This window comes from Mustelus asterias, chromosome 3 (assembly GCF_964213995.1).
Source record: "Mustelus asterias chromosome 3, sMusAst1.hap1.1, whole genome shotgun sequence".
NCBI classification, from domain to species: domain Eukaryota; kingdom Metazoa; phylum Chordata; class Chondrichthyes; order Carcharhiniformes; family Triakidae; genus Mustelus; species Mustelus asterias.
Window position 1 is genome coordinate 62571099 of NC_135803.1, and position 21865 is coordinate 62592963.

The 21865-nt window shown below is 45.6% G+C and overlaps 1 protein-coding gene across 1 annotated transcript; it reads left to right on the top strand.

Annotated features, from left to right (window-relative positions):
• The first annotated feature begins 1820 nt into the window (after positions 1 to 1820).
• LOC144491823 (hepatic and glial cell adhesion molecule-like) lies at positions 1821 to 21039 on the top strand. Its single transcript, XM_078210118.1, has 4 exons — positions 1821 to 2182; positions 16905 to 17267; positions 19977 to 20258; positions 20963 to 21039. Exons 2-4 carry the CDS (start codon positions 17156 to 17158, stop codon positions 21037 to 21039), a joined length of 471 nt encoding a protein of 156 aa, XP_078066244.1. The 5' UTR covers positions 1821 to 2182; positions 16905 to 17155.
• The last annotated feature ends 826 nt before the right edge of the window (positions 21040 to 21865 follow it).

The following is a 21865-nucleotide window of genomic DNA, read 5'->3' on the forward strand; positions in this document are numbered from 1 at the left end:
GGTTAAGACACCTGTTGATCCTATAAGCAGTTTGAGAATCCGTATTCTTTTGGGAGTTGAATCATACTGACCTCTACTGGTATGATGGAATAATGATGTGGAAATGCCAGCGTTGGACTGGGCTAAACACAGTAAGGAGTCTAACAACACCAGGTTAAAGTCCAACAGGTTTATTTGGTAGCAAACGCCACTAGCTTTCGGAGTGCTGCTCCTTCGTCAGGTGAGTGGGAAATCTGCTCATAAACAGCAAACAGGGCATATAAAAACACAAACTCAATTTACAGAATAATGAATAATGATTGGAATGCGAGTCTTTACCGCTAATCAAGTCTTAAAGGTACAGACGGCTACGTTCGCAGCCAGGTGTCCCTGGAGAGGGAGCATGCGGTGTCCACGAACGCAGTTGACGCCTTCCGCGCCCGTTGGGCACCGCAGGGGCTGGGGTGCATTATAGAGCCCGATAATCACATTTTGATTTGATGTTTTAAGTTTCCTTTATACTTCTGTTCGGGCTGTTCCCTCTCCTTTTGGGGAGCTGCCCCTTTTACTTTATCCCTGAGTTAATTTGAGTTGGTTTATTTGGTTTGCCCTAAAAGAGGCCTAACCTGCACATCTTTGGACTGTGGGAAGAACCTGGAGCACTCAAAGGAAACCTACGCAGACACGGGGAGAACATGCAGACTCCATACAGACAGTGACCCAAGGTTGGAATTGAACCCTTGTGCTGTGAGGCAGCAGTGCTAATGACTGTGCCACCATGCCTCCCATTGAGTAAGGCTAAAAAAATTTTAGGGAAGGTGGTAATTATAGTGGAATATGGAGAAACTATGCAGGTGCTTATTGAGGCACATAATCATTAGGGGGATTCAGAGGATTAATGAAACACCAGAAGACTTGAAACTGATTAATGCTATGTTCATATTCAAATATGGTGACAAATAAAAGCACCTGAAAATGAGACCTGTCCCAAGTCTCATTTTCACTCCATGTAAAATGTTAAAACTGATTAAAAAATAAACTCAAAGTTAATCTCTACAATAACTTTGTTAACAGCAGAAAGCATGAATGCAGAATGGGAATAACTTGCCTAAGTAACTTGCTTGAATTCTTTGAGCATGGTAATCTAATTGGACTGTGTTAAGACAAAGGGGCACCTCAAATTCCAAAAGGTTTATTCACCAAGTTTCACACTAAACACTATTAATTAAACTCAAAGCGAGGTAGAGGGATAAACCTGTGCAATTGATCAAAACCTGGCTGAAGACTAGGGAATTATAATTACTCATAAGAGGAGCTAGGACAGAGGGAGTATTGTGCGTGGTACCTCATGGCATAGAGCTGGGACAAATTTACATATATGATTTGGTAACAGAAACATAATGTGGTGACCAAAATTGCAGGATATTCCAAACGAAAAGTGGATGTGGGAGCAGAAAAATCAGCGTTTCGTGTGTTATTATTCCCGGGGACGGTGGGCGGGGCTGTAGATTGGTGAGGGGTAGTTTGCGAGGGCAGTCGAGAGATACGGGCGGGGCGGAATTTTGAATTTCTCCTATTTTATAATCAATTTAAGGCGAGATTCCTATTGCCAGCCAAGGTAGAAGCTTTTGTTGTTATTTTGAAGATAGAGGTTTATAATTTGTTTGAGTGTTGCTGTTTAAAAATAGGACTATTTAAGAAGAAATACCAGTCTCTCGGTGCTGTCTTACATTGGGAGTAAACTACAATGTGGTGAATCCTGCGCAGACTCAGGGCTAGACTTCTACAAAGCGGCTGAGTGTCTGAACCTTGTACCGCAGTCCTGCCTCCGAATGGGAAGTGACGTTCCCAGTTCTTGGTCATTTCTAAACTGCCAGAAAATCAGCTGTGGTTCCTTATTTTGTAAAGAAATGTTGAATGGTGGCAGTGTTAAACCTGAATGAAATCTTTGATATATAGAATTATTTGAACAGCATTTATATTGATTTGTTAAAACTCATCCACACGATCACGATGTCATGAAACAAACACCAAACAATAGATTTCAGTAAAACATGAATTCCTCTTCCCACATCAAAACAGACAAAGTCATTTCAAAACACTTCGACAAAATCCATCCATTTTGGGGTTCAATGAGTTTTGAGCAGCACAAAGTCGGTTCATTGAGGTGAGGACCCGGAAACTTCAGTAACCGGATAAGTAGGTAAGTGTGAGAAATGTGTCAACATTTGAATTGAAAAGTTCAGCTTGGTGTGAATAAGGGAAAGTATGTGAGTGTGTGGAGATTGGGAAGCAACTCCTGGACAGGAGGGAACCAATCCCCTCAAACACGAGCTGGTGAGTTTGAACAGACTGTAATGAATGTGCCTGAATTCAGCCTGACTGTCACTGAGACATTGCTCAGTCGCTGCTACTCACTGATTGCTCAAAGTTTCCACTGTTGGGAAGAGAGAATTTCAGGAAAAGGTTCAGGGGAGTTTCCACGTTAAAGTTTTATTGTGGTTGGGAAAGGGATATTGAGAGGTTTAGAAAAATCTTCTTTGAAATTCTGCATATGTTTTGTCTTAACCATCAGCACAGGAAATGTATCTCTCCAGTGAAGGACAAAAATGAACATTTCTTTTCTCTCCTTTTGATTTAATAATGGTTCAGACGATGGATAAGCATTTGAAAACATTCTGCATCTTAAACTTAATGTTCTCCACATGGTAGGTTTAGAGGGAGAAATATTTTCATAATGTTTAAATCTGGAAGTTACTTTGAAAATTAGCTGATAATAAAATCTATCAGTGTCCGCTATATTTAGGAGGTTGGATTGAGCAATTCGGAGTTTTCTAAGTGATGGATCCAGCCAATTCGCTCGCTCATTTGCTTGAGGAAATGGATTAGTTTGTACATTCTGTTCTCTCTGTGACTCGGGTGAATTTTCTTTGCTGGGTTCTGAAACTACTAGAATTTTAATGCAAGTTTCGCACTTGAACATCAGCGAAAACCAAGCAAGCTGCAAGTTTACAAAGACGGGTTCAGCGCTGACAGCCATTAATTCGTGAATGAAATCATTGGAAAGTATTTTAATGTTCACAAGTTTAAACACATTGGTAACAATGTATCAATAATCCATCAATAGCATCGGTTAACCCCAACAATAAACAAGAGATTTCAGTGAAACATGAACACTGATTCCACTATCAACATTTCAAAAAGGCAATTCATTTCAAAATATTTTAACCAATCCCCGCTTCTCTATGTTAAATTTGAAACGGTGCCATGTGGGGCTTTAAGGGAAACGGAACTACTCAAAAGTTACAACTGCCACCTAAATGGCAAGGGCAGTTAATTATTTCTTCACCATAAAGCTGCAGACCACATTGAATATTTTTCCCCTCAAAACATATTGGTTCGTTTATTCACAAAAACTTGCAGGAGTTCTGCGATGTTGAGCTGCCCAGAGGAGGCTAGAACGAGTAGAGGTAAAATAAATTAGGAAAACAACGAGAGAGATTTTTGTTTAAAAGTCTATTGCAGGGTGTGGTCGGCGTTTATTGCCTTTGAGAAGGTGGTGAGCTTTCTGAAACTGGAACCGCGGCAGTTCCTGAAGTGTGGCTGCGCCACAGTGCGGAAAGGGAGAGAATTGCAGAATTTTGACCCCGCATGTATGAAATGAAATTGGGAAAAAAAGATCAGGGTGAACCTGAGGAGGTTTTTATCAATACCTCGAGAGTGAGAGGATAACTAAAGAAATTATTGTGGGTCAACCCACAGCAAGTGGACTGCAGCATTTCAAGAGAGCAGATCACCACCACCTTCTCAAAGGCAACTAGGGATGGGCAATAAATGTTGTGATGTGGAGATGCCGGCGTTGGACTGGGGTAAACACAGTAAGAAGTTTAACAACACCAGGTTAAAGTCCAACAGGTTTATTTGGTAGCAAAAGCCACACTAGCTTTCGGAGCGCTGCTCCTTCGTCAGGTAAGTGGGAGTTCTGTTTGTGAACTTGTTGGACTTTAACCTGGTGTTGTGAGACCTCTTACAGTAACTGAGTTATGCAGAGTACAGTAAGAAGTTTAACAACACCAGGTTAAAGTCCAACAGGTTTATTTGGTAGCAAAAGCCACACAAGCTTTCGAAGCTCTAAGCCCCTTCTTCAGGTGAGTGGGAATTCTGTTCACAAACAGAGTTTATAAAGACACAGACTCAATTTACATGAATAATGGTTGGAATGCGAATACTTACAACTAATCAAGTCTTTAAGAAACAAAACAATGGGAGTGGAGAGAGCATCAAGACAGGCTAAAAAGATGTGTATTGTCTCCAGACAAGACAGCCAGTGAAACTCTGCAGGTCCACGCAACTGTGGGCGTTACAAATAGTGTGACATGAACCCAATATCCCGGTTGAGGCCGTCCGCGTGTGTGCGGAACTTGGCTATCAGTTTCTGCTCAGCGACTCTGCGCTGTCGTGTGTCGCGAAGGCCCATTGTTTTGTTTCTTAAAGACTTGATTAGTTGTAAGTATTCGCATTCCAACCATTATTCATGTAAATTGAGTCTGTGTCTTTATAAACTCTGTTTGTGAACAGAATTCCCACTCACCTGAAGAAGGGGCTTAGAGCTTCGAAAGCTTGTGTGGCTTTTGCTACCAAATAAACCTGTTGGACTTTAACCTGGTGTTGTTAAACTTCTTACTGTACTCTGCATAACTCAGTTACTGTAAGAGGTCTCACAACACCAGGTTAAAGTCCAACAAGTTCACAAACAGAACTCCCACTTACCTGACGAAGGAGCAGCGCTCCGAAAGCTAGTGTGGCTTTTGCTACCAAATAAATGTTGGCCAGTCAGCGATGTCCGTGTCCCACGAATGAATTTAAAAAAACAGAGCCCATAAAGACCAAAAGGTTTGTGTGGAGGCAGAGGATGTGCGTATAGTTCTTGCTGAGTACTTTATATCATCTTCACAAAAGAGGTAAGGAGGAAGAGTACGAAGTATTGGATGTGATAAACATAAGGAGAAAGGAATTATCACCAGGGAGATGCTGTGTTGGAGAGTTGGTGTCGACTCGCTGGGCTGAATGGCCTCTTTCTGCCCTGTAGGAATTCTGAGTCAATGGGTGAAATGCACCACAGGCTGTTAAAATAAGCTGGAGAGAAAATTGAAGGGGGTTATTGTTATTTTCCAATCCCCTTGGATATAGCTGTGGTGTTGGAGGTCTGCTAATGATGAGCCTTTTCTTAGAAAAGGGAGCATGATATGGACTGAATAATTACAGACCAGTCACTGACCTCATCATAGAAAAATCATTAGAATCAATTCTAATGGACAGGAATAACTTAGCTCGAAAGGCAGAGGTTAAGTAAAGACAGTCAGCATTGATTTGTTAAGGGAAGGTTGTGTCTGACTAATTTGAATTTTTTGAGGAAGTAACAAGGAGCATTGATAATGGTTGGACGGTTGATGTGATCCACATGGATTTTAGTAAGGCTTTTGACAAGCTCCCAATTGGCACACTGGCGAGAAAAATAAAAGCCTTTGGGACCCAGGGGATTGTAGCAAGCTGGACACAAAATTAGCTCAGTGGCAGTAAGCAAAGGGTAATTGTTGATCGATGTTTTTACAACTGGAAGGCTGTTTCCACTGGGGTTCCACAGGGCTCAGTACTAGGTCCCCTGCTTTATGTGGTATTAATTATTTGGACATAAATATAGGGGAATGATGAAGAAGTTTGCAGACCAAAAATTGGCCATGAGGTGGATAGTGAAGAGGATAATTGCTGATTGCAAGAAGATAGTAATGGATTGGTCAGGTGGGCAGAAAAGTGGCAAAAGGAATTTAACCTGGTGAAGATTGAGGTGATGCGTTTCAGGAGGTCACACAAGGCAAACGGTTACATGATAAATGGGAGTAAGCTGAGAGGAGAAAAGGTGCCCTGTGGCGCATTTCTTCCTCCAGGAGCATGGCCTGAATTATGACGTGCAGCTCCTGTTAATAGACCTGAGGGGTTGTTGAAACTCCTTGTAGGTGTTGCCTGCATTTTACCAGGACATGCTTAAGGTCTGGGACATGGTTGCCCCGCACCACAGCTTTCCCCAATCTGGAGTAGTGGCTGTCGTAAGGGAGGCGCTGCTCAGGAATCGGCTCCTCCACAAATACCATTTCAGATGGCTGGCGAAGGGGTGGGCTGTGCAGCCAGGGTGACCAGTGTCAGGGACATGATGGGTGGAAGAAGAATGGGCTAAATGATGCCCCATGAGTTGGCTCGTCATGTGATGGTGAGCATTTAGCTCACGACTGATGCCATCCATGTCCTGAAAATGGTCATGCTCAGTTCTAACGTCACTCGTGGTGCAAGGAGGCACAGCTGTGAGGTGGACTCCTGTCTGAGCGCAACCCTGCTCGGATGGATTTTAACATTGGCCACAAGACTTAATTCCCTCTATGGAGCAGTCCACCCCTTAACATTGGGAACCTGGGTGGAGGGTGTTGCATGCAGCAGTCCCATACAATCATCAATTGCACCGATTCATGGACTCCCAAATAGCCTGGCCCTTTTGTGGTCTTGCGGAATCCGCGGACCATGCATATCGGGGTTTTTAGGCTGCACTTCCATTTCAGTTATTTTAAAGAAAGGTTTCTTACTATTGTTTGTATTTCAGGCTCACGCTTCTGATCTACAGGCAGCTGGTGTGGAGAGGGGCAGGGAAGGAGGAGGACCTCCTCATGAACCGATACCTGGCCAAACTTGCCATAAACAGGTCCAGGCACTGGGCGATTGAGGGGGTCATCCAACCTGACTGTTTGCCTCTCTACTGCAGCTATATTCATGATGTGGAGATGCCGGCGTTGGACTGGGGTAAGCACAGTAAGAAGTCTCACAACACCAGGTTAAAGTCCAACAGGTTTATTTGGTAGCAAATACCATAAGCTTTCGGAGCACAGCTCCTTCGTCAGATGGAGTGGATATCTGTTCTCCAACAGTGCACAGACACAGAAATCAAGTTACAGAATACTAATTAGAATGCAAATCTCTACAGCCAGCCAGGTCTTAAAGGTACAGACAATGTGGGTGGAGAGAGCATTCAACACAGGTTAAAGAGATGTGTATTGACTCCAGACAGAACAGCTAGTGAGATTCTGCAAGATCAGGGGGAAAGCTGTGGGGGTTACTGATAATGTGACATAAATCCAACATCCCGGTTTCGGCCGTCCTCATGTGTGCGGAACTTGGCTATCAGTTTCTGCTCAGCGACCCTGCGCTGTCGTGTATTGTGAAGGCCGCCTTGGAGAACGCTCACCTGAAGATCCAAGGCTGAATGCCCGTGACTGCAGAAGTGCTCCCCCACAGGAAGAGAACAGTCTTGCCTGGTGATTGTCGAGCGGTGTTCATTCATCCGTTGTCGTAGCGTCTGCATGGTTTCCCCAATGTACCATGCCTCGGGACATCCTTTCCTGCAGCGTATCAGGTAGACAATGTTGGCCGAGTTGCAAGAGTAGGTACCGTGTACCTGGTAGATGGTGTTCTCACGTGAGATGATGGCATCCGTGTCGATGATCCGGCACGTCTTGCAGAGGTTGCTGTGGCAGGGTTGTGTGGTGTCGTGGTCACTGTTCTCCTGAAGGCTGGGTAGTTTGCTGCGGACAATGGTCTGTTTGAGGTTGCGTGGTTGTTTGAAGGCAAGAAGTGGGGGTGTGGGGATGGCCTTGGCGAGATGTTCGTCTTCATCAATGACATGTTGAAGGCTCCGGAGGAGATGCCGTAGCTTCTCCGCTCCAGGGAAGTACTGGACGACGAAGGGTACTCTGTCCACCCTGTCCCGTGTTTGTCTTCTGAGGAGGTCGGTGCGGTTTTTCGCTGTGGCGCATCGGAACTGTTGATCGATGAGTCGAGCGCCATATCCTGTTCTTATGAGGGCATCTTTCAGCGTCTGGAGGTGTCTGTTGCAATTCTCCTCATCCGAGCAGATCCTGTGTATTCGGAGGGCTTGTCCGTAGGGGATGGCTTCTTTTACATGTTTAGGGTGGAAGCTGGAGAAGTGGAACATCATGAGGTTATCCGTGGGCTTGCGGTACAGTGAGGTGCTGAGGTGACCGTCCTTAATGGAGATGCGTGTGTCCAAGAATGCAACCGATTCCGGAGAGTAGTCCATGGTGAGTCTGATGGTGGGATGGATCTTGTTGATGTCATCATATAGTTGTTTCAGTGATTGCTCACCATGACTCCCAAGGAAGAAAATGTCATCGATGTATCTAGTGTATAGCATCGGTTGAAGGTCCTGTGCGGTGAAGAAGTCTTGTTCGAACCTGTGCATGAAGATGTTGGCATATTGAGGTGCGAATTTGGTCCCCATGGCTGTTCCATGTGTCTGGATGAAGAACTGGTTGTTGAAGGTGAAGATATTGTGATCCAGGATGAAGCGGATGAGTTGTAAAATTGCATCTGGAAACTGGCAGTTGACGGCATTGAGTACTGAGGCCGTTGCAGCAATGCCATCATCGTGGGGGATGCTGGTGTAGAGTGCCGAGACATCCATTGTGACGAGGAGTGCTCCTGGTTCAACTGCTCCATGTGTGTTGAGTTTCTGTAGGAAGTCCGTAGTGTTGTGACAAAAGCTGAGGGTTCTTTGTACAATGGGTTTCAAGATGCCCTCGACATAGCCGGAGAGGTTCTCGCACAGGGTTCCATTTCCTGAAACGATGGGACGGCCGGGTGTGTTTGCCTTGTGTATTTTTGGGAGGCAGTAGAGATCTCCAATGCGTGGAGTACGTGGGATGAGAGCACGGAGGGTGCTCTGAAGGTCCGGATCAAAGGTTTTGATCAGAGTGTTGAGTTGACGGGTGTGTTCTTTGGTCGGATCTGTGGGTAACTGTCTGTAGTGTTCCTCGTTGTTCAGTTGTCGGTACACTTCTTTGCAGTAATCCGTTCTGTTCAGTATGACGATGGCCCCTCCCTTGTCTGCTGGTTTGTTGACAATGTTGCGGTTGGTCTTGAGAGCGTGGATGGCATTGCGTTGTGCTTGGGTGATGTTCGGTGCTGTCTTGTGAGTGCGGCTGATGAATTTGGTGTTGACGCACCTCTTGATGGCTTGGGCATACATGTCAAGTCGAGGGCAGCGGCCTTCCGGAGGAATCCAATTTGACTCTTTCCTCTTCGGTTGCACTGCGGGTCTCTCTGTCTGCTGTTCCGGTTCATTAGCTGTCTCATTGTGTTCGCTGTTGGCCTCCTGGGGTTTGTACAAAGTGTCTGTCTCAGTGTCTGTGCACTGTTGGCGAACAGATATCCACTCCATCTGACGAAGGAGCTGTGCTCCGAAAGCTTATGGTATTTGCTACCAAATAAACCTGTTGGACTTTAACCTGGTGTTGTGAGACTTCTTACTGTGCTATATTCATGGCCAGGTGTTCCTGGAGAGGGAGCATGCGATGTCCACAGGCACCAGCGAGGCCTTCCATGCTCATTGAGCACTGCAGGGAATGGGCTGTGTTATTGACCCCTCTAATCACCTTTTGTTTTAATGTTTTAAGTTTCATTTGTGATTTGTTCTTGTTTTTGGGTGATTTTCCCTTGCAACAGTGGCTTGGTAGCACCACTACTGACCGAGCTAGCTGAGTCCTGGAGGACACAGCTGCGAGACTGGATTTGCAGCAATTAGTGAAGGAACCATAGGGAGGGAAAATCCTACTTGTTCTCATCCTCATCAACCTGCCTGCATTAAATTCATCTGTCCATGATAGTATCGTAAGAGGTTTAACAACACCAGGTTAAAGTCCAACAGGTTTATTTGGTAGCAAAAGCCACACAAGCTTTCGGAGCTGCAAGCCCCTTCTTCAGGTGAGTGGGAATTCTGTTCACAAACAGAGAATATAAAGTCACAAACTCAATTTACATGAATAATGGTTGGAATGCGAATACTTACAACTAATCAAGTCTTTAAGAAACAAAACAATGTGAGTGGAGAGAGCATCAAGACAGGCTAAAAAGATGTGTATTGTCCCCAGACAAGACAGCCAGTGAAACTCTGTGGGGGTTACAAATAGTGTGCCATGAACCCAATATCCCGGTTGAGGCCGTCCTCGTGTGTGCGAAACTTAGCTATCAGTTTCTGCTCAGTGACTCTGCGCCGTTGTGTGTCGCGAAGGCCGCCTTGGAGAACGCTTACCCGAATATCAGAGGCCGAATGCCCGTGACCGCTGAAGTGCTCCCCAACAGGAAGAGAACAGTCTTGCCTGGTGATTGTCGAGCGGTGTTCATTCATCCGTTGTCGCAGCGTCTGCATAGTTTCCCCAATGTACCATGCCTCGGGACATCCTTTCTTGCAGCGTATCAGGTAGACAACGTTGGTCGAGTTGCAAGAGTTTGTACCGTGTACCTGGTGGATGGTGTTCTCACGTGAGATGATGGCATCTGTGTCGATGATCCGGCACGTCTTGCAGTGGTTGCTGTGGCAGGGTTGTGTGGTGTCATGGTCACTGTTCTCCTGAAGGCTGGGTAGTTTGCTGCGGACAATTGTCTGTTTGAGGTTGTGCGGTTGTTTGAAGGCAAGAAGTGGGGGTGTGGGGATGGCCTTGGCGAGATGTTCGTCTTCATCAATGACATGTTGAAGGCTCCAGAGGAGATGCCATAGCTTCTCCGCTCCGGGGAAGTACTGGACAACGAAGGGTACTCTGTCCACTGTGCCCCGTGTTTGTCTTCTGAGGAGGTCGGTGCGGTTTTTCGCTGTGGCACATTGCAACTGTTGATCAATGAGTCGAGCGCTATATCCTGTTCTTATGAGGGCATCTTTCAGCGTCTGGAGGTGTCTGTTGCGATCCTCCTCATCCGAGCAGATACTGTGTATACGGAGGGCTTGTCCGTAGGGGATGGCTTCTTTAACGTGTTTAGGGTGGAAGCTGGAGAAGTGGAGCATCATGAGGTTATCCGTGGGCTTGCGGTACAGTGAGGTGCTGAGGTGACCGTCCTTAATGGAGATGCGTGTGTCCAAGAATGCAACCGATTCCGGAGAGTAGTCCATGGTGAGTCTGATGGTGGGATGGAACTTGTTGATGTCATCATATAGTTGTTTCAGTGATTGTTCACCATGAGTCCAAAGGAAGAAAATGTCATCGATGTATCTAGTGTATAGCACGGTTGAAGGTCCCGTGCGGTGAAGAAGTCTTGTTCGAACCTGTGCATGAAGATGTTGGCATATTGAGGTGCAAATTTGGTCCCCATGGCTTTTCCGTGTGTCTGGATGAAGAACTGGTTGTTGAAGGTGAAGATATTGTGGTCCAGGATGAAGCGGATGTGATATAAAATTGCATCTGGAAACTGGCAGTTGTTGGCGCTGAGCACTGAGGCTGTTGCAGCAATGCCATCGTCATGGGGGATGCTGGTGTAGAGTGCCGAGACATCTGGCTGAGACATCAGCAGATGCTGCGACAATGGATGAATGAACACCGCTCGACAATCACCAGGCAAGACTGTTCTCTTCCTGTTGGGGAGCACTTCAGCGGTCACGGGCATTCGGCCTCTGATATTCGGGTAAGCGTTCTCCAAGGCGGCCTTCGCGACACACAACGGCGCAGAGTCACTGAGCAGAAACTGATAGCCAAGTTCCGCACACACGAGGACGGCCTCAACCGGGATATTGGGTTCATGGCACCCTATTTGTAACCCCCACAGAGTTTCACTGGCTGTCTTGTCTGGGGACAATACACATCTTTTTAGCCTGTCTTGATGCTCTCTCCACTCGCATTGTTTTGTTTCTTAAAGACTTGATTAGTTGTAAGTATTCGCATTCCAACCATTTTTCATGTAAATTGAGTTTGTGTCTTTATATGCTCTGTTTGTGAACAGAATTCCCACTCACCTGAAGAAGGGGCTTGCAGCTCCGAAAGCTTGTGTGGCTTTTGCTACCAAATAAACCTGTTGGACTTTAACCTGGTGTTGTTAAACTTCTTACTGTGTTTACCCCAGTCCAACACCGGCATCCCAACATCATGATAGTATCGGCAGGTGTGACCACCGCACAGTCCTTGTGGAGACAAAGTCCTGTCTTCACATTGAGAATACCCTCAATTGTGTTGATTGGCACTACCACCATGCTGAATTGATAGATTCTAACAGATCTAGCAACTCAATACTGGACAACCACGAAGCACTGTGGGCCACCAGCTGCAGCAGTATTGTACTCAACCAACATCTGTAACCTCGTTGCCTGGAATATCCCTACTCTCCCATTAGTACCAAGTTAGGTGATCAAGCCTGATTCAATGAAGGGTGCAAGAGGGCATGCAAGGTGCAATACCAGGCATACCTAAAAATGAAGTGTTAACCTGAAGCAGCTACAACACACTACTAGCAAACCAAACAGCGTAAGCAGCAAGTAATAGACAGAGCTAAGCAATTCCAGAGCCAACAGTTCAGATCAAGGATTGAATTCTCCCAAACAAATTCAAAGTGCCGAATTCACATAAAAACTGGAGGAAATCCCGCTGCTTTTTTAGGAGGATTCTCAAAATGAATGTTCCCCACTCTATGGTCCGTGGTGGGGAAGTTGTTGGAGAAGATTCTTAAAGATAGGATGTATGCGCATTTAGAAAGGAATAAACTCATTAACGATAGTCAACATGGTTTTGTGAGAGGGAGGTCATGCCTCACTAACCTGGTGGTGTTTTTTGAAGAAGTGACCAAAATGGTTGACGAAGGAAGGGCCGTGGATGTTGTCTATATGGACTTTAGTAAAGCATTTGACAAAGTCCCTCACGGTAGGCTAGTGAAAAAGGTTGGATCTCATGGGATAAAGGGGGAGGTGGCTAGATGGGTGGAGAACTGGCTTGGTCATAGAAGACAGAGGGTGGTAGTGGAAGGGTCTTTTTCCGGCTGGAGGCCTGTGACTAGTGGTGTACCACAGGGCTCTGTATTGGGACCTCTGCTGTTTGTGATTTATATAAATGATCTGGAAGAAGGAGTAACTGGGGTGATCAGTAAGTTTGCGGACGACACAAAACTGGCAGGACTTGCAGATAGTGAGGAACATTGTCAGAGGCTACAGAAGGATATAGATAGGCTGGAAATTTGGGCAAGGAAATGGCAGATGGAGTTCAATCCTGATAAATGCGAAGTGATGCATTTTGGTGGGAATAATGTAGGGAGGAGCTACACGATAAATGGAAGAACCATAAAGGGTGTAGAGACGCAGAGGGACCTGGGTGTGCAAGTCCACAGATCTTTGAAGGTGACGTCACAGGTGGAGAAGGTGGTGAAGAAGGCATATGGCATGCTTGCCTTTATAGGACGGGGCATAGAGTATAAAAGTTGGGGTCTGATGTTGCAGATGTATAGAACGTTGGTTCGGCCGCATTTGGAATACTGCGTCCAGTTCTGGTCGCCACACTACCAGAAGGACGTGGAGGCTTTGGAGAGAGTACAGAGGAGGTTTACCAGGATGTTGCCTGGTATGGAGGGGCTTGGTTATGAGGAGAGATTGGGGAAACTGGGGTTGTTCTCCTTGGAAAGACGGAGGATGAGGGGAGACTTAATAGAGGTGTATAAAATTATGAAAGGCATAGATAGGGTGAACGGTGGGAAGCTTTTCCCCGGGTCGGTGGTGACGTTCACGAGGGGTCATAGGTTCAAGGTGAAGGGGGGGAGGTTTAACACAGATATCAGAAGGACATATTTTACACAGAGGGTCGTGGGGGCCTGGAATGTGTTGCCGGGCAAGGTGGTGGAGGCGGACACACTGGGAACGTTTAAGACTTATCTAGACAGCTATATGAACGGAGTGGGAATGGAGGGATACAAAAGAGTGGTCTAGTTTGGACCAGGGAGCGGCGCGGGCTAATTGTTCCTGGTTTCTCGTTTCAAGGCTTCATTCTATGATCATCTTGCTGGTGCCAGTACAGAGTGAGACTGCGGATAGTTGGGAACCTGTCTCGGGGGCAGGGAATTTATATGGTGTTCGTGGAAGTGGAAATGACTAGGGTTGGGAAGCATTTTCCGATCGGGGCCATTGTGATCTCCTGGACTCGTTTCGATCGCCTCAGGGGGTCGGAGAGGAATTTCCCAGATTTTTTTTCCCCATATTGGCCCTGGGGTTTTTCACTCTGGGTTTTCGCCTCTCCCTGGAGATCACATGGTCTGGAATGGGGGGGGTGGGGGTAAGTTAATAGGTTGTAATGAACAAAGCATCGTAGCTGTGAGGGACAGCTCGGTGGATAGGATACTGGTATGTAGATAGGCTGGAAAATTGGGCGGGGATCCTGGATTCAGGATTCAATCCTGGACCGGGGAGCGGCGCGGGCTTGGAGGGCCGAAGGGCCTGTTCCTGTGCTGTATTGTTCTTTGTTCTTTGTTCTATGCATCACAAAGAGCCCTCAAGTCAATCGTGAAGAAAAGCTAGGGATGGGGCCTATTCCCACTGGACAGGCCGGCAGCAGAGCGCTAAGTGGGCTACTGCACATATGCTGTTCTGTCAACACAGAGGTTGGTGCATGTGCAGTAGCCCGCACTGCTGGCCTCCCAATCGCTGGCCAGCCCTGTGACCCTGTATTGCTGGGCTCTGCAAGTACCCCCTCCTCCCCCACCATTGCTGCCCTCCTGGATGTGTCTGGGTCAGTCCTGACCACCCCCGCCCACCCCCCACCCCCGCCATCGCAAAGCCCCGATCTCCTCCTCCACCATCAGCGACAGTCTTGAACTCCCCAACGACCCACACCCCCACCCCAATGGCCAACCCCAATCAACCCTTCGCTCCTTCTGTCGCTAGTTCAAAGTGCAGAGTGGCAGCGGGACACCCCACCGACCTCGTCACCCCCTGTAGACTCTGGCTCTGTCCCCTTGGCACTGCCCAAAGCTTGGTGGGCAGTGCCAAAGTGCCCCCCTGGGCATTGCCACAGCTGTTGTAAACCCCAATGGAGTGATACATTCCACCGAGGGGGGTGGGAGAAAGAGGCTGGAGGACCCGGAGACTTCAGTCACAGGCCCGCTAATCAGATGTTAATGAAGATTACCATATTTAAATCATCTCCACGCCAATTTCCAATTTCTGGTGTGGAGGTGACGATGCCAGTAATCCAGCAGCCGGAGACACGTGGTGACCGTGGCTACACAGCCTTCGCTTATGCCTCCCGGCCCATAAACGTTGTAGTCCTGCCATATCCAGCTGTGAATGATGTTGGACTATCAAACAATTCTCTGGAGGAGGAGGCTACACAAATAACCAACCTCAATGTGGCAAATGGAATTTAACCCTGAAACCTAACTCTGAAATTGTGAAATGATACATTTTGGGGCAACTAACAAGGCAAGAGAATACACAATGAACAGTGGGACACTAGGAATTGCAGAGCACTAGAGCAACCTTGGAATGCATGTCCAAAGGACATCTTGGGATAGGTAGATAAGTTGGTTAATAAGGCATATGGGATACTTGCCGTTATTAGTTGAGGCGTAGCATATAAGAGCAGGGAAGTTATGATTGAGCGATATAAAATGCACGTTTGCCCGCAGCTAGAGTACTGTGTGTGGTTCTGTTTATCACACAAAGGAAGGATGTGATTGCACTAGAAAGGGTGCAGAATGATTCACCAGGATGTTGCCTGGGCTGGAGCATTTCAGTTATGAAGATGGGCTGGGGTTATTCTTGAAGCAGAGAAAGCTGAGGGGGGAACAGATTGCGGGGCACAAAATTATGATGGACATAGACAGGATAGATCGAAAGAAAGCTTTTCCCTTATAGAGGGGTCAATAACCAAGGAGCATGGATTTAGGTTAAGGGGCAGGAGATTTCGAGGGGATTGGGGAAAAGCTTTTTCACGCAGAGGTTGGTGGGGATCTGGAACTCACGGCATGAAAGGGTATTAGAGGTGGGAACCCTCAGAACATTTAAGAAACATTTAGATGAGCACTTGATATGCCATAGCATACAAGTCTATGGACCAAATGTTGGAAAATGGGATTAGAATAGATAGGTGCTTGATGGTTCATGCAAACACAATGGGCTGAAGGGCCTCAATCTGTGCTTTAAAATTCTTATGATTCTATGACTATGATGGGGGAAGCCCAGACCTGCAAAAGATGAGTCTGAAGCATTTCAATCATATTCAGCCAGAAATGCTGAGTGGATGATACATCTCAGCCTCCTCCAGAGGTCCCCAGCATCACAGATGCCAGTCTTCAGCCAATTTGCTTCACTCCATGTAATAGTAAGATATGGCTGAAAGCACGGAATACTGTAAAGGCTATGAACCCTGAAAATATTCCAGCAATAGTGCTGAAGGCTTGTGCTCCAGAACTTGTCACACCCCTAGTCAAGCTGTTCCAGTACAGCTGGAACATAGACATCTCGCCAACAATGTGGAAAGTTGCCCACGTTTGACCAGTCTTCAGCCAATTTGCTTCACTCCATATGAGAGTGACTGCTCTTGTCATCAAGGCAGCATTTGACTGGGTACGGCATCAAGAAGCCTTATCAAAACTGGAGTCAGTGGGAATGAGGGGGAAAAACTCAGCTGGTTGGAATCATTCCTGGCACAAAGGAAGATGGTTGTGGTTGTTGAAATTCAATCATCTCGGCTCAAGGACATAACTGCAGGAGTTGTTTAGAGAAGTGTCCAAGACACAGTCATCTTCAGCTGCTTCATCAGTCGCCTTCTTTCCATCCCATATGGTTCATTAATGTCCTTTGGAGAAGGAAATCTGCCTTCCTCACCCATTTTAGCCTACATGTGATCCAGAGGTCTCTAATAGCATTGTGGGTGTACCTACACCACATGAACTGCAACGGTTCAAGAAGGCAGTTCACTACCACCTTTCCAAGGGCAATTAGGAATGGAGAGAAACTGCCAGTCTAGTCAGCAACACCCACATCCCATGAAGAATAAAACAAAATAACTGTGCTTTGATCAGCAACAATAAAATTGACATGTACGATTTATGCTTGTATTTTCCAGTATTCCATTTGTTTGCAGTGAGTGGAGAAGCGTTACTCGCCAGACCGGATACCATCACTAATACCAACGCAGGAGAACAGGTCCTGTTCCCTATACAGAATCAAGGCTGGTAAGATCAGTATAATGTAACATTTAGACCAAGATTTCCACGAACCATTGAGATTTTAACATGGAAATCAAATAATCCAGAGAATCTACACTTTGTGCACCCACTGTACCAACACAGAGTTGGAATCCAGAGAGATTGTGTGATGCTGTATAATGTCCAGGTTAATGACACTGGAGAATATGAAATACACATTGACTACCATGGGACAGAGCTGGAAAAACATGATGAAAGTACTTTCAATTTGCAAGTATTTGGTAAGTGTCCACATTATTATTGCTGCAGCTCAAACTGCTCAATGTTTTTTTGTTGAAATCCAATTCAATCCAAACAAAGTCCAATTCAGATTCTCCACAAGTGAGACATTTCTGATCCAAGCTGACAAGACAGGCTCACCACTTCTTGTCTTGGGCTTGATCAACATGATCCAACCTGATTGGAGCAGGCATTGCACCTCCTCTAAGGCTTGATCTCATTTGCATCTTAACCAAAATACCTCGATTTTGCTTTAAGAAATTGCTTCAAATGAAGCCTCAGTGTAACCTCATGACTTCAACCAAGTGCAGGACAACAAAACTGCACTTGATTTTAGCCAAACTGCTCAAATCACAGAGCTTACCAGTACATTGCAAAATTTGGCCTCCATTAACAAATGAATCTTTCCAGTTCTCATCCTATGAGCTCGATTTTACCATCAAGTTGCGCCCGTTTTTGGAGGCAAAAACTTGGTAATGTCGGGCGTGAGGCAAGTAGCGTGATCCGCCCCCGCCTCTGTGCCAATTTCCCCTTTACCAAGGGCTGAAAATAGCCGCCATCAGGACCGCACCCAAAATGGGTGCAACATCAATTTAAAATCATTTGCAAGCATTTAAATTGACTTAATGGGCTGCATGCCCCAAATTACTGGCACTTCCCCCATTACCACCACATTCGCCGCCAGATTCAGCACGAAACAGACATAGTCTGCAAAGGTCCGATTCAGGCGCTCCAGCTTCTGAGGAGATAAGTTCCGAGCTTCCAGCGGCTCTCTAACTCAGATCAGTGGTGGTGGTTGGGGGGGGGGCGGGGGGGAAGCAGGTCAGATGGCTCTCTGGTGGGGGTGGTGGGAGGGAGGCGGATCAAATGACTCTCTGCTGGGGGGGAGGGAAGTGGGTCAGATGGCTCTCTGGTGGGGGGCAGGGGCTGGGGCTGGGGGAGACTGCTGCCACTCTGTGTGATCCATAGGGGGGGGGAGGGGGATCCGTTGCCACTCTGCGTGTGATTGGTGGGGGGCGGGGGGGCAGGGGGCCGCGATCGGTCTGGGTAGCGGGGGGGGGGGCGGATAAGGTGGCCAGTTATGTTGTGGGTGGGGCAATGTCTGTGGGCGCCAGGGTGAGGCATTATCCGACCTGGGAACAATGTGGCAGGGGAGCGTTTTTCTATTTTGTATTTGCTGCGCGTGTGCAGTTGAAGGCTCCGATCGGAGCTGCAGCATTTTGGGCACGTTAAGCCCCGCCCACAGGGTTCTTCAGCACATTTCAGAATCGCTGATATTTTTTCAGGCAGTTTGTGTATGGGGGCGCCTGAGAACTGGTTGGAGTGTTGAGTATAGGAATTGGAAAATCATGTTACAGCTGTATAAGACTTTGGTTAGGCCGCATTTGGAGTACTGAGTACAATTTTGGTCGCCACACTACCACAAGGATGTTGATGCATTGGAAAGGGTGCAGAAGAGATTTACCAGGACTTTGCCTGGTTTGCAGGATATGGACTATGAAGAAAGGTTGAACAGACTTGGATTGTTTTTGTTGGAGCGCGGAGGATGAAGGGGAACCTGATTGAGGTTTACAAGATTATGACAGGCTTGGATAGAGTGGATAGTCAGAATCTTTTTTTCCAGGATCAAAGGGTCAATTACTCGGGGGCAGAGGTTGAAGATGAGAGGGGAAAGTTTAAAAGAGATATACGGGGCATGTTTTTTACACAGAAGGTGGTAAATGCCTAGAACACACTGCCAGAGAAAGTTGTGGAAGCAGATTCTATAACAATGTCCAAGAGACATCTGGATAGATACATGAATAAGCAGGGATATGGGCCACGTAGAGGCAAGAAAATATTAGATTAGAGAGGCATCTGTACTTGAAGGGCCTGTTCCTGTGCTGTACTGTTCCTTGTACTTTGAACTGATCTAACCAAGTTTCTCCACAGGAACTTCTGAAGTCAGCACAATCATCCTAAGGTCCAGTCGCTTCCAGATCTCTGTATCCGCACCCCAACCTTTGCCCTGAGGGGCCGAACGCCTTCACTGTAACAGCAACCCGTTTCCCAGCCACCCATCCTGCAGCCACATCAGCTGCAGGTTATTTGGAATTTTCAGGCTAAGACCCCACCATCCAAAGAATTCAGACTCCTGTTTAAGAGGAAGTGTCCCTGAGGGTGGCATTATTGGCTTAGTGGCTAAGAATAAAGCAAGTTCCTCAATGGAAATGTTTCTTTAGCATTTCAATTACCCCAAATCAAATATAGTCTCAATAACTGGCAACACTTCTTGTCACTGATTTTGGACAAACTGGGTTCTGCATTACAATTTGTACAAAAAACGAAGTGTTGACATTCAGAAAATACTTGAATTCAATTGCTGAAACTTCATGCCATCTGCATTTTTTACAAACTGATTTGGATTGATTTGTTTCATTCTCAGCAGCAGAAGAATTCCTGTTACATACGAAATTTCTAACAGTGGAGTCCCTTTGTATCTTACATCATCCATAAACTGAATGCATTTGTGAAGCACAAACACAAGACACGAGTTAATATCAGGACCTCTACTGGAACTTCAGGCTTTAACATTAGCCTGTCTGAAATACAGAACAAAATGGAAATATTTGTATTCTGGTTTATTTCATCACTCAGAAATATCTCATATCTAAAATGAATTACTCTAAAGTGCAATGACTAAGTGGTTAATTATTATCTGTCTATTTTAGAACCAGTTTCCCAGCCTGTCACAGTGATTCTTGGTAACTGTTTGTGTTCACCAAACATCACTTTGAGCTGCTCTGTCTCCAATGGAACAAATTACTTTATTCACTGGCAAAAGGTGTCTTTGTCTGGAGTTCTCAACGAGACGTATGATGGGACCGTGCTTGTGATAGACTGTGTTACTGAAGAGGAGCAACATGTGTACAGATGCATAGCAGCAAACGCCATCAGTAATGCAACCAGCCACCCAGTGACTGTCAGTCAATCTAATGGGGCCAATCCCAAGGGTGAGAAATTGGAAAAGTTATCCAAACTATTTTAGGAACAATTTTTGTAGATTTCCTTCAGAATTTAGCTCAGAATGTGCAGTGATAATGTTCTGACGCAAGCATTCCTCAATATCCATTTCTAATACAACTGCCAAATGTGCCAACATTTGTAGATGGGGGTACAACAACAAAACCTGTATTTATAAAGCACCTTAAACATAATAACGGATTCCAAATGTAATTAGATTACATGACTGACTTTAGGAAGGAAGTCTAATACATAGAGGTATTACAGTAGTGATTATAAAATATTGTCAAGGATAAAATCTTTAAATTATGGAAGAGACGAGATTGTGGAGCTGTTTTCTTTAGAAGAGGAAAGATTTGACAGTAAAGTTCAAAATCATGATGTGATTTGATTAATCAGAAAAAACTATTTCCACATGTCAATTAGGACATCAATTTATCATGGATAGAGTTAAGGGATAGAGTAAGAGAATTTTTATGTGCTGTAAGTTTTTGGATATGGAATACCTCACTGCAATCACTTGTAGAAGCAGAATCCAGAATGGATTTTAAATGAGAATTGGGTGTATGTTGGAAAAATAAAATTTACATTATGGGAAAAGGAATAATTATGTAGTTCTCTCTCTGAGAGTTGGGATGGGTATAATGAGCTGGATGGTCTCTTCTGTTTCATAAATACTATCCATCTGTTTTAGGTAAAAGAAACCGTTTCATTCTGGTCTATGTGGGGATGGCATGTCTGGCATCATTTTCTGCATCCTACTCTACATAAGGTAGTAAGTACTACATTTCAAATTAGTGTAAACAACAGAAGTTCAAATACATTATCCAATGATCTACTTCATTATGAAATACTATCTGCAGATACGCTGTTTTTATTGTAAAATAAAAGAAATGATGACAACAATTTTAGCTGATAAAGAAGATTTGAAGAAGTTATCATGTGGAATATATTTTTACCTTCCAGCAATGGTCCAGTATTGAATTGCTAAGTACACAGAGCTTTAGGTCACACGTTGGAGTTCTGATAATATTGCTTATAAACTGTTTGGCATAAGTTGGCTGAAATAACGTGATAGAATTGTTTCATATGAATCACGTCCCATATGAACAAATGTGAAAAATGCTTTCTGATGAGTATTGTTAAGTGCAAGACTCGTCTGTTTACAGGAATCAAGAAGGATCCCTGTTATATCTTTAATCTTTTGAAAGATGAAAAATGTCACATGACAAGGCAGCTTTGTGGACAGAACAACTAATTCAATATATAAAGGACAGTGAAATTATTAAGCAAGGCTCACTTAGTAGAATACACTGAGTGTGGTCAGATACTATGGGGGCAATCTTACCGGCTCGCCCCACTGGTTGATCACAAGGCGAGCCAGTATGATAGGGCGAGAAGCGCAAAATTGGGTTTGTGCCCTATTTTTTGCCCCTCACGATGTTACTGGCGCAAAGCTGATTTCAATAGCTGATTTTCAACAGATTTTGGGCGGCATGGTGGCGCAGTGGCTATCAGTATTGCCTCACCGTGCTAGGGACCCGGGTTCAATTCCAGCCTCGGGTTACTGTCTGTGTGGAGTTTGCACATTCTCCCC

Coding starts and splice junctions, on each gene's coding strand:
- LOC144491823 (XM_078210118.1), top strand. CDS start 17,156: ATGCTGTATAATGTCCAGGTTAATGACACTGGAGAATATGAAATACAC. Junction 17,268..19,976: donor TTTCAATTTGCAAGTATTTG/GTAAGTGTCCAC, acceptor TGTCTATTTTAG/AACCAGTTTCCCAGCCTGTC. Junction 20,259..20,962: donor TAATGGGGCCAATCCCAAGG/GTGAGAAATTGG, acceptor CATCTGTTTTAG/GTAAAAGAAACCGTTTCATT.